Source organism: Dipodomys merriami, unplaced genomic scaffold (assembly GCF_024711535.1).
Source record: "Dipodomys merriami isolate MVZ:Mamm:240054 unplaced genomic scaffold, mDipMer1.0.p SCAF_146, whole genome shotgun sequence".
Taxonomy (NCBI): Eukaryota; Metazoa; Chordata; class Mammalia; order Rodentia; family Heteromyidae; genus Dipodomys; species Dipodomys merriami.
Window position 1 is genome coordinate 1,061,444 of NW_027202782.1, and position 13,188 is coordinate 1,074,631.

Sequence of the window (13,188 nt, forward strand, 5' to 3'; positions counted from 1 at the left end):
ATTTCTAATACTCCCTCCTGTCTGAACAGGTTTTTCATAGTTTTTGTTTCAACCTCACAACATCCTGGTGAATTAATAGGTATACATATATATATATATATATATATATATATATATATATATGTACACACACACACATATATACACACACACATACATTCTTATATCAAGGTACTGAGGTTTGAACTCACATCTGTCCTCTGCCACCTGAGACCTGCATCAAGCCTGGCCTTTCCACTGATTATTTTGGAGTTCTAATCTCACAGACTTTAATGCCATGGCCAACTTCAAACCTTGATCCTTTAGATATCAGCCTCCTAAGAAGCTAGGACTATAGGCATGAGTCACTGGTTCTCTCTCTCTCTCATATTTGTATTTGTAATAAGTTGCAACTGCTCATAGTTTTAAAAGTAAAGTCATTCTGGTTAGAAACCCTACCAACCTCTTGACACCAGGCCCCAGTTTCCTTTTCCTCTGGGCAAATGTACCTTCTCTTAACTGATTCTAGAAGCTGTTGTTGCTACTGCTTGTAGTAGTGGTGGTGATGATGATGATAGTAGACAATGTATCTTTGATCATTTTTTCTGAGCATCACAGTAAGAAGACAAGGATTTGCTCTCTTTCAAATGTCCTCCCCTAAGCCTTGCCTTCCTATGCTCTTCCAGGACACATTTGTGGTATTGTGACAATTTGACATGCAACATGGTGTGGCTGTCCCAGTCTCTAGATTTCATCTCCCGCCCCCATTTAACTGATGGGAACTGTGGGCCCACTCAGGTCCCAGTCACATAGTACAAGCAGGTCCTGCCCCGTGTCCCTTGGATTTCTGCCAAATGACGCAAAACCCTTTCCAAGTCCCTGATTTCTCCCCGTGGTACAGAGAGCTCCTCTTTTCCTTACCTGGAAGGAGCCCAGGGCCAGTTCAAAGAACAGCTGGACCTCCATAGCATCCTCAGGGGAGAAGGCGAAGACGATGTAGTGGATGCCGAACAGGGGGATGAGCAGGAGTGTGGACTTGGCCAGGCGCCTGGGGACACAGACACACCAGAAGCTCTACATCCCTCTAACCCTCTCTCCTCATCTAAGGGGAAAATTCAGGGCCTCTTGCTTAGCAGCAATGTGTCCAAACACTGGGGGGCTTCAGTTTTTTGTTTTCCTGTCTTAATTAATTTGTTTATTTATTTTTGAGTGTGTAGCAGGATTGAAGCCAGGGCTAGGCAAGCACTCTACCATTGAGCTACATCCCAGCCTGTTTGCATTTTATTTCATAGATTCTTAACTCCCATACACCTACCATCTAGACCTGACACTCACCAAGCCATGACCAGTCCTCAAAGTTTCTGATCGCCTATCTCTAAGTAATGCAGTATAAAAAATATCCATGCAAGGAATTTGTTTATAAATTAGATTCCTTCCTTCCTTCCTTCCTTCCTTCCTTCCTTCCTTCCTTCCTTCCTTCCTTCCTTCCTTCTTTCCTTCCTTCCTTTGCCAGTCCTAGGGCTTGAACCCAGGGCTTGGGTACTGTCCCTGAGCTTCTTTTGGTTAAGGCTAGTACTCTACCACTTGAGCCACAGTGCCACTTCCAGACTTTTCTGCTTATATGGAACTGAGAAATTGAACCCAGGGCTTCATGCATACTAGGCAAGCACTCTACCACTAAGCCACATTCCCAGCCCAACTCTGTGTCTAACAATGATCAAAGTTAGCTTTCTTATTAGATAATTGTAAGATGGGTGCCAGTGGCTCAAGCCTGTAATCCTAGCTACTCAGGTGGCTGAGATCTGAGGATCTCTGAAGCCATCCTGAGCAGAATAGTCTGAGACTCTTATTTGCAATTAACCACCAAAAAATTAAAATGGAGCTGTACTAGCCCTTAGCACAGGACCAACACACAGGCCCTGAATTCAAGACTAAGGAACAATATACATATGCATGCACACACATGCACCCCCTCCCCCCTCACACAACTATAAGGAGGAGTGCTTGTATTGTCTTCTTGGATTAAGGTAACCAAATTTAGTAAATAAGAACCCAGAGAGGCTGAGAAGGTGGCTTAGTGGTAGAGGCCCTGGGTTCAATTCCTCAGCACCACATAAACAGAAAAAGCCAGAAGTGGCGCTGTGGCTCAAGTGGTAGGTAGCTCGCCTTGAGCTGAAGAGCTCAGGGACAGCACCCAGGCCCAGAATTCAAGCCCCATGACTGACAAAAACAAACAAACAAAAAAACAACTCGGAGAGGGATGGGGATATGGCTTAGTGGCAGAGTGTTTGCCTAGCATGCATGAGGCCCTGGGTTCGATTCCTCAGTACCACATAAACAGAAAAAGCCAGAAGTGGCACTGTGACTCAAGTGGTAGAGTGTTAGCCTTGAGCAAAAGAGGCCCTGAGTTCAAGCTCCAGGACTGGCAAAAAAAAAAAGAACCCAGGGAGAGGAGGAGGTAAGGGGGCATGGAAATGGAGGGACAAATGGTAAACAAATGCAGCAGTGATACTCACTAGACACTATGTGGAAAATTAACACTCCAAGTTGTGGGTTGGGGATAGGAGGGAAAAACAGAAATGTACTCTTTATATCTCACTTATGAAGTGGTAACCTCTCAGTTTATCACCATTTTTTGTGTTTTTGTTTTTTGTTTTTTTTGTTGGTTGTGTGTCAAACTCGGCCTGGGCACTGTCCCTGAGCCTCAGTTTACTTGCTTGGCTGGTGCTCTATCACTTGAGCCACAGCACCACTTCCAGTTTTCTGGTGGTTGATTGGAGATAAGAGTCTCACGGACTTTTCTGCCCAGGCTGGCTTTGAACCGTGATCCTTAGAACTCAACCTCCTGAGTAGCTAGGATTACAGGCGTGAGCCACTGGGGCCTGGCTGTATATCACCTTTATAATAACAATAAAAATATTTACAAAAAATCCTAACCAATCAAACAAACAAAATAGAAACCAAGTGTTGCAATAGCTCATGCCTGTATTCCTAGGTTCTGTAGAGACCACTATCTAACGATCTCAGTTTGAAGGTAGCTCAGGCAGAAAAATCTGTGGCACTCTATCTCCAATTAACCAGCAAAAATCCAGAATGAAGATGTGGCTCAAATGGCAGCACCAGACAAACAAGTAAAGTGAGCTCTGAATGCAAGCTCTGGATTCAGCCCCCCAAAATGAAGGAAGATGAAGGTGGAGGTGTGCCTCACGTAGCAGAGCATCCGTCTTGAATGGGAACAATACAGGGTGCTCAGCAAAAAATAAATTAAAAAAATACAGGGGCCAGTTATGTCTGAATTTCAGATATATACCAGATAATTGGGTTAGGGGACTAAGTCCTGAAAAACTATTTGTTGTTTACCCTGAATTCAAATGTACCTACACAATGTGTACTTTATCTTCACTGTCTGGAGACGAAATGGAGATGATCCATAGATGCAGTGAGGAATGACACAGACAAACTCTACCAATGACCACTTCTCAAAAAGGCATCATAGAGAGAGCCTGTGTAGAGCCTTAATTTGTCTTTAACATCTGTTACAGGCTGAATTGTATCCCCTTCAAATTTGTATGTTGAAGCCAAGTTCCTAGTATTTTAGAATGTGAATGCAGCCATTAAAGAGATTAAGTTTCAAGGCCTGTGTGAGGCACCAAACCAACCTACCAGGGTCATTTCTTTTTTTCTCTGGGGCTTGACCTCAGGGCCCATCCTTGCACTTTGTTTACTTAAAGCTAGCACTCTACCATTTGAACCACAGCTCTTCTTCTGACTTTTTGGTGGTTAATTGGAAATCAGAATCTCATAGAATTTCCTGCCAGGACTGGCTTTGAATAAAAATTTTCAGGTCTCAGTCTCCTATAGGCATGAGCTACAGTCTCCTGAATAGCTAGGATTATAGGCATGAGCTACAGGCATCCAGCTACCAGTCTTTATAAGGAAAGGAAGTGTGGACACAGAGGTATGAAGGGTGCCAGTGCTCAGGGAAAAGAACATATGGGGTCATAAGGAGAAGGTGGCCACCTACACATGCAGGAGAGAGATCTCAGAGGCACACCAACCCTGTTCTTAGCCTTCCAGCCTCCAGAACCAGGATAGAAAAAAAATTTCTATTGTCTACACCCCTAGTCTGCAGCATTTTGTTAAGACCACCTAAGGAAGGGGACACATCACTCTTGAACATCTTAAAGGTTTCAAATATTTTGTTTGTTTGGTGCTGTTACTAGGGCTTGAACTCAGGCCTCAAAATCTTGGTTAGCTTTATCACTCAAGGCTGGTACTCTCCCAATCGAGCTACACCCCCACTTTCAGCTTTTTGCTGGTTAATTGGAGACAAGAGTCTCTGATATATGTCTGTGAGCACTGGTTTCTCAGATCTTGATTTTAACCTTTATCTGAGATCTTAATCTCAGCCTCCAGGGTAGCTAGAATTACAGATGTGAGCTCCAGGAAGCAGGTGATTTTAAGTGTTTTTGAATCACACACTCGCCTTGAACATATGATGAAAGTCCGGGTCATTTTCCCCTAAATACTACACAGATTTGACCAGATTTGGATCAAATCCTGCAGCCCATGCAGACCCCACAAGGGTCCAGCCTCTACCCACATGCTTCCCATCAGAGGCTTCGTAATTTCTCTATCCCATCATAATCAGATACACTCCCCCACCATCCCAATTACAATGTAAAACTGGGCCTCCCTTTTCCAATTTTAACTGGCAATCAATCATTGAGCAAACAGTAGGTGCTCAGTGAATGTATGCTGACTGATGACTGGCTGTTTTAGCATCTCTAGGTCTTTGCCTGATACTTACTTGTACTGGTTCATTTCACTTCCTCTTGTTTCTTGGGTTCTAAGTTTTCTCATTAGGATTCTTAGAATGTTTATAAAGAAGATGAAATTGATCTGTAAAATACAAGGCAGAAGAGGGGTTGAAGGTCTCTTGCTTTCCCTGATATCTTGTGGACTTTGGGGTGGGAAAGATATTGTGGAAACCACATGGAGGACAGCCCATTCCAGCTGGGGCTCCTGCCTCAGAGCCCCGGTGAAACAAACCGTTCAGAGCCATGGCTGGAAACCGCAGCCATCTTACCCCCAGCCAAGGAAGCTCAAGGGTTTGCTCACTTGGCAAGCAGATTACTGATTCTTCAGGCTTGCAGGGTTTTGTGAATCTTGTAGGCTGAGATTGGGAGACACACCATTTGAAGTCAGCCCATACAAAAAGTTCTCAATTATTACATCTCAATAGAAAATGATGGGCATCATGATGTGTGTCTGTCATCCCAGCTAGACAGTAGTTGAAAGTGTAAATAGAAGTACTGAGGTCCAGGCTGGTTTAAGCAAAAAGTTAGATCCTATCTTAAAAATAACCAGAGCAGCTGGGTGCCGGTGGCTCATGCCTGTATTCCTAGTTACTCAGGAGGCTGAGATCTGAGGATCACGGTTCAAAGCCAGCCCGTGAGAAACTCCAAGAGACTCTTATCTCAAATTAACCACTAGAAAACCGGAAGTGGTGCTGTGGCTCAAGTGGTAGAATGCTTGCCTTGATCTGAAGAGCACACAGACAGCACCCAGGCCCAGAATTCAAGCCCCATGACCGACAAAAACAAAAAACAAAAAAACAAAAACAAAAAACAGAGCAGTACAGGCTGGAGATATGGTTCAAGTGGTAGAGTACCTGCCTAATAATTATTAAGCCCTGAGTTCAAACCCTAGTAACTGCTTTTAAAGCATGTAGGCATGAACTTAAGATTTTATATATCTTTTCTTTCTCTTCCTCTTACCCACTACCTTCCTGTTAATTATTTTCCTCCCTTTGACACAGGGCTTGTGAATCTCAGTCTGGCCTCCTGCCTTAGCTTTCTAAGTGCTGGGATTATAGGCATGTATCAACACATCTGGCTGTCCTTTTAAATTTTTTCCTTGAGCTTTTAAGAAAGTTAAAAACTGTTACTATAAAGTTGATGTATAGAGGGATTATAGTTACATAAGTCAGGCACTGGCTGTCCTTTTAAAAAATACATTTTGAGCCAGGCTTTGATGGCTCATGTTTGTAATCCTAACTATTCAGAAAGCCGAGATCTAAGGATTGATGTTTGTCTTTTTCTTTTTTTTTTGGTACTGGGGATCGAACCCAGGACGTTGCACTTGCTAGGCAAGTGCTTTGCCACTGAGCTACATCCCAGCCCTAAGGATTGATGTTTGAAGCCAGCCAGGGGAGAAAAGTCTCTGAGACTCTTATCTCTGATAAACTACTCAGAAAAAGCCAGAAGTGGTGCTGTGGCTCGAATGGTAGAGTGCTAGCCTTGAGCATAAAGAGGCTCAGGAACAGCACTCAGGCCCTGAGTTCAAGCCCCAGGACTGGCAACACACACACACACACACACACACACACACACACACACACACACACACACACACACACACACACACACACACACACACACACACACACACACACACTTGTGCCTGGTGCCTATGGCACATGCCTGTAATCCTAGCTACTTGGAAGGCTGAAATCTGAGGATCACAGTTCAAAGCCAGCCCAGGCAGGAAAGTCCAAGAGATTCTTATCTCCAATAAACTAAAAACAAACAAAACTGGAAGTGGAGCTGTGGCTCAAGTGGTAAGAGTGCTAGCCTTGAACAAAAAGAAAGTCAGAGACAGTACCAGGCCCTGAGGATCAGCACAGACACACTGAAATATATTTTGTAATATGTATTTTGTGGGAAACTAGAAGAGAGGCTCTTGAAAGCTCCAAATACATTTTGATTCGTGTATACAGTACACATGAATTGTATGCATGGTGAAATAGTACACTGATCCCTGCTAATATGTACAATGAACACCGATCAGATCAATCAAATAAAACAAACACAACTTCTACTTTGTAGCCTTTTGCATGAATTCTAGTGTTTCGTTTTGTTTTTTCTTTTAGAGGAACTCAGGCCAGGTGGGGCTGTATAGTTTTAGGACTCTGCAGGGGATAGTCCCAGAAAAGAGATGCAGGAGTAACTGCAGCATGGGAGGGTCAGGGGCTCCTGACCTCTGCTCTTCTCCCACCCCCAAGCCAGTCAGTCAATTTGTAATGGGCACTTCCTGTCAACTCATTCCTCAGCCTTGGGCACAGAGATGTTAGTTCCAGCCAAAGAGCTAGACCTCTCCTCTGTGTGTCCCTCTAATCTGCCCCCCACTCTGTTCCTTTCTACACAGCTGGGCTATAGGACTCTTCACCCTGGTTTCAGAACAGACTCCACTAAGGCCTTAACAAAGCTCAGGCTCAGGTCCCTCCCCAGAGCACAGAACTCTCATCTCTACCGATTCATATATGTTTTGTTTTATTTTGTTTTTTCCTGTCGGCTCAGCTCAAGGCTAGCACTCTTCCACTTTGAGCCACTGCTCCACTTCCAGTTTTCTGGTGATTAATAGGATATAAGAGTCTCACAGACTTTCCTGCTTCATCTGGCTTTGAACCATGATCCTCAGATCTCAGCCTCCAGAGTAGCTAGGATTATATGCTTGGGCCTTTGGGGCACGGCCTATCCAAGACCTTTTGTGCTCAAAGCTAGCGTTCTACACTTGAAGTCCAGCTCCACTTACAGGTTTGTGGTAATTAATTGGAGATAAAAGTCTCAGACTTTCCTGCTTCCTCTGGCTTTGAACCATGATCCTCAGATCTCAACCTCCTGAGTAGCTAGGATTATAGGCGTGAGCCACCAGTGCCCTGACTATCAATATTTTTTTATTCATTTATTAATTTTGTGCTAAATTGAGGCTTGAACTCAGCCCCTTGCACTCTTTTACCTTTTCATTCAAAGCTGTCACTCTACCACCTGAGCCACACCTCCACTTCTGGCTTTTTGCTGGTTACCCGGAGATAAGAATCTTAATGAGCCTTTTTGCCTTGACTGGCTTCAAACACAATCCTCAGATCTCAGGCTCCTGAGTAGTTAGGATTATAGGTATGAGCAGTGGGCACCCAGCTTCCTATCAACATATTGAAAGCTTCCAGGGAATGGAATTGGCATACAGGGTTGAGTAATCTCTATGCCGGGGTCATTCTTGCATCTGTTTCCTGAGCTTGTCCCCTTCAGTGTTTTAAAACCATAGTCCCACTTGGCTGTTAACCATTCCTCACCATCCCACTGTCCCTTCAGGTTAAGAGCTGAGATTTTCCAGGTGCTAGGGACTCATACCTGTAATACAAGCTATGCAGGAAGCTGAGATCTGAGAACTGTAGCTCAAAGCCAGTCAGAGCAGGAAAGTCCGTGAGACTCTTATCTTCAATTAACCATCAAAAAAAGCCAGACGTGGGGCTGGGAAGGTGGCTCAGTGGTAGAGCCCTGAGGCCCTGGGTTCGATTCCTCAGCACCACATAAGCAAAGAGAAAAAAGCCGGAAGTGGCATTGTGGCTCAAGCGCTGGAGCGCTAGCCTTGAGCTGAAGAGCTGAGGACAGCGCCCAGGCCCAGAGTTCAGGTGCCACAACCGGACCAAAAAAAAAAAAAAAAAAAAAAAAAAGCCAGACGTGGAGATGTGGCTCAAGTGGTAAAGCACTAGCCTTGAACAAAAAAGCTCAGGTACAACAACCAGGCCCAGAGTTCAAGCCCCAGGACCAGCACCCTTCCCCCCTGAAAAAAGATCAGAGATTCCAGGACCACCTGCAAGCCTGTGGCTTATCCCTCCTGGCACTTTTGTCCCATAGGCTACCAGCTCAGCAGAAGATGGCCACTTACCAGGATGGAGAGGATCACAGGACCTCGAATGACCCACCAGATGGTTGCATTGGCATTGATGTCCCAACACCTATGGGAAAGGGACAGACAGGCATTGTTAGGAGGGGAGAAAGAGGCTGACCAGCAGACTCTGAGGTTCCCTGAAACAACCCTCAAATGAGGGCCTCATGTCTGTAGCCCTGAGTCCCCACCTTCAGTTCGCCATTAGAACCTGCCCCTTGCTGGTGCTCAGAGCACTCTTGGGCTGAGGGTTCTGTCACTTGATGTTGCATCTGAGGGAGCCTCAGAGCTCAGGTACCTAATCCCAAAGCCAGCTGCTGTCAGGATTCACTTGGTCACACGGTGGCAGACTCAGTTGCCAACCCAGGTAGACATCAGCCAGTAAGATTTCTGGGTGACTGGAGCATGACCTAGATATCTGGGACATGGATCAGGTGTGGTGGTTACCTGGTCACGAAGAGCACATGCCTGGTCCAAGGCAGCCGCAGCTCTGTTCCAGATGGTTTTTGGCACAAAGTATTAGTATTTTACTAATAGATTTTTTTTCTAGAAAGACTGAAAATTCCAACTTAAAACAATAATTATTTTAATTTCTTTAAAAGACAGAGTCCTGCTATGCTACCCCTACTGGACTGAAACCTCTGAGCTCAAATCTTCTTGCCTGTGCTTCCTGAGCAGCTGGGACTCCAGGCATGTGCCACCACAACCAGCCAGGATTTCTTTCTAATTGAATTAGCCCATGTGAAAAATTAAATGGGGATAAGTTTGGCCCAAAAGGCCCATTCAAGCCTCCTCGGCACTAGTCTACTTATTAACCTGCTGTGACATTCTACCCTTGAGAAATGGACTTCATCAATCACACTAACTCGCCACTTCCTTGGTTTCTTTCAAAGTGCTCAGCACCTGGCTCCTGTAGAGAAGGTTAGAGCTCAGGTTTGTCTCTCTCATTGAGGCACAAGAGTTGAGAATGCTTGCCACTGCCCTTGCCTGTCTGGCTCTGCAGGGCTTTTCCACCTTGGAAGGGTAGGGGACAACCGGCTGCTCCTTCCCTGTACTTCCTCCACCGGCAGCACCTGCCTCAGGTGCTATCTGGCATTGGATGTAAGCATGGCTAATCCAGTGGGCAAAGCAGTCAGGGAGTACAGAAATCAAGGTGTGGCTCATTGGCCGACTCATCCACCTGGAGACTTACCCAGGGGGCTCCAGACACCTCACCTATCACCTCTAATTTGAGTGACAGACATTTCCCAAGAAGCCCCCATAGAAGTATCTATGCTGTTTGAAGAAATGGATGATGCCAAACATAGTCAGCCCTCAGGACCCACAGGGGGTGGTTCCAGACCCCTTTGTGGATACCTAAATCCACAGATGTTCAAGTGCTTCAATGCCAAATACATATCACCTATGCACCATAAACTAGAATTTATCTCTGAATGACTTATAAAGGTTATGTAATGCTGGCTATATTGTATTGCATAGGCAAAAATAACAGGGGGTAGGCCTGTACATGTTCCATACAGATTTTTTTTTTTGGTGTTAGGTTACCAGACCCCATCAGGCCTTAAAATTTGCCATTCTCCTGTCTCAGCCTCCCAAATGCAGAGACATTTTAAACAAGATTTATTTTCCATTTGAGGTTGGTTAAATTTGTGTGTGCAGAGCCAGTGCTACAAAGAGCCAACTACATGCTCTTGTTACCTTTCAACAGCTTACCCAACATCTTCCAGAAAGTACCTGGTGAGAGCCCATAATGCAACAAAAATGGCCGGAGAACCTGAGGGGCAGAAATGGTAGGAGATCTTCAACATATATACAAGTATTGGGATTATGGGTTACCCCAGCCCAGGTACTAAGCAGGTGCCAGGCTTGGTTTCCATGGAAACACTTTTGCCATCCTGTATCACCATGGAGCTGCATGTTTCAAAGGTGCTGGAAGCTAAGACTTAGTGGAAAAGCCACTGGGGGTTAGGTCTGGGCCGGAATCCAGAGGACCTCTGAGGACAATGAGAGAAGAGACAAGATCCCCCTCCCCAGGCAGGTCCTTGGAGCCATGGAGGCAGTACTGGTGCTACCCTCTTGAAATGCAAAGTACACACGTTTATGGGGTTTGGCGTAGGAAACCAGTTGGTGGAAGAAATATTGATTTTATTAAGCTATTGGTTTGTAAAAGCTCAGCAATCACTGCTATATTTATCTAGAAACACAGTTTGGACTAGAGAAGAGAAACTACCACTGAATTTAAAAGATAGAAGACCATCTCCTAATTTGTGGTTAAATGTGGCAAATTGAACTTACACATTTATTTCTATATTCCCTCCATCGAACATGCTATATTTATCTAGAAACACAGTTTGGACTAGAGAAGAGAAACTACCACTGAATTTAAAAGATAGAAGACCATCTCCTAATTTGTGGTTAAATGTGGCAAATTGAACTTACACATTTATTTCTATATTCCCTCCATCGAACATGACAGTAAAGAAATAGAAATGGGGAGTGGAGGCTAAGGGGCAGAGTACTTGACTAGCATGCGTGACATCCTGGGTTCCATCTCCAGCAAACAACAAAGAAATGGTATAAGGCTATAAGCACAAACACTGGGAAGGAAACAGATAAGGGACTAGATGGCAACACATTCAGGAACATTGGCAGCTGGCAGACTATTATATTATCCTAACTGCTCAGAAGGCTGAGATCTGAGGATCATAGTTTGAAGTCAGCCTGGGTAGCCAAATCAGAGAGACTCTTATCTCCATCTAACCAGCAAAAATACTGAAATTGGAGCTGTGGCTCAAGTGGTAGACTGCCAAATTTGGTCAAAGAAACTAAGCAAGAGAGTGAGGTCCTGAATTCAAGCCCTGGTACTGGTAGACAAGAAAGAAAAAGCAAGGCAAGAAGGAAGGAAAGGAAGAGGGAAGGAAGGAAGGAAGGGAGGGAGGAAGGGAGGGAGGGAGGGAAAGAGGGAGGGAAAGGGAAGAAAGCTGGCAGAGGGGTGGTAACTGACATCCCAGGGTGGAGAAAGCAGAGATGCAAGGGCCACATGGGGCAGTGCTGCTTTGAATAGGTAGGGGGAGGGTAGGGGGGGAGTTTAAGGGCCAGTCACCATGTTCCTTAAGAGGTAGGAAACAATGGGACTAAGATGAAGGATGGTTGAAAGTGTAAATAAGAAGCAGATAGCCACTCTTGGTGGCCAACACTACCCTTAGGAGACCAAAGATGTATCTGTGTATCCCAACCGAGCTTATTTCCTAGGGGAACTGAGACAGGGAGGGTTTGTCTGGGCTTCCAGCCAAGTAGAGGGAAGAAGTGGGTGCTAGCATGACCACTGGGTGAAGTTCCAGCCAGTACTGCAGGCATTTGCCACACAAGGCTACTGAGCACCTGCCATATGGCTGGTCTCAGCTCAGGTGTGCTGAAGTGCAAGACAGATCTAAGATTTTTGAAGATTTAGTATTAATAAAGGAATATAAATATCATTCACTGAATACACATTGAAATGGTACTATTTTGCTTATACTGTTACACAAAACATATTACTTTTTACTATTTCTTTTCTATGTTTACTGTGCCTACTGAAATTTACTTACTTTTTAAAATTTCATTTAAAAACATGGAGTAGTGAAGATAGAACCTAGAGCCTCACATGTGCTAGCCAAGTGTGCTATAACTGAGCCACACCTCTAACTCTATGTTATTATTTTTGGGGGGGGGGGTCCGGTCGTGGGGCCTGAACTCTGGGCCTGGGCGCTGTCCCTCAGCTCTTCAGCTCAAGACTAGCACTCTACCACTTGAGCCACAGCACCACTTCCGGCTTTTTTCTTTTTGCTTATGTGGTGCTGAGGAATCGAACCCAGGGCCTCAGGCATGCAAGGCAAGCACTCTACCACTGAGCCACCTTCCCAGACCTATGTTATTATTTTTATTAAGACATGAGAATTCACTATATTGCCAGGATGGTCTCAAATTCTGGGTTCAAGTGATCCTCCTGCTTCTGACCCAAGGAGCTAGAACTAGAGGTGCACACCAGGCCTTTTAAATTAGACATGAGGCTCACATTCTGTATCTAATGGATATTCGGCTGCATGCCGGATAGTTAGAGCTCTAGCCCACTCTAATGGCTGAGTCTATCTCTACTCCAGACTCTTACTCCCGAACTCCAGGCAGGAGATTGGAAGATTCTATTTGGAGGTACAGACAAAGGGCCTAGAGTTAGCAATATTGGGACACCCTCCTCCTCTAATCCACTGGCCACTTCCAGGCCAGCTCCCTTGTGACAGGGCCCTCTCCCCAGAACTTTTGATTGGCTCTGAAAAGACTCATTCTTAAATATGGACAGACAGCTAAGGTCACTGACATCTGATTACATAAAAGACTAGGAACAAAACAGAGAAGAGGAACTAAGAGGAAACCAAGTGGGGAACAGAGGGAACTTGAACAAAACAACTCTAGGGAATATCATCAAAGAGACAGACATGATTG

General features: G+C 44.9%; 1 protein-coding gene across 4 annotated transcripts in view; it reads right to left on the bottom strand.

The window, feature by feature from the left end:
* The window catches only part of Sctr (secretin receptor), a 70,111-nt gene that overhangs the window by 7,708 nt on the left and 49,215 nt on the right, over window positions 1-13,188 (bottom strand). For 3 of the 4 annotated variants that reach the window (XR_011371784.1, XM_070021857.1, XM_070021860.1), the window contains exons 8-11: window positions 10,423-10,483; window positions 8,710-8,779; window positions 4,790-4,881; window positions 901-1,027 (exon numbers count right to left, since the gene is read on the bottom strand). Coding sequence is in view for 3 of the 4 variants with exons in the window: in XM_070021857.1 (XP_069877958.1) it covers window positions 901-1,027; window positions 4,790-4,881; window positions 8,710-8,779; window positions 10,423-10,483 (350 nt within the window). In the remaining variant the exon portion in view is untranslated. The remainder of the gene's footprint in view (window positions 1-900; window positions 1,028-4,789; window positions 4,882-8,709; window positions 8,780-10,422; window positions 10,484-13,188) is intronic. The other variant, XM_070021858.1, reaches the window with a different exon arrangement.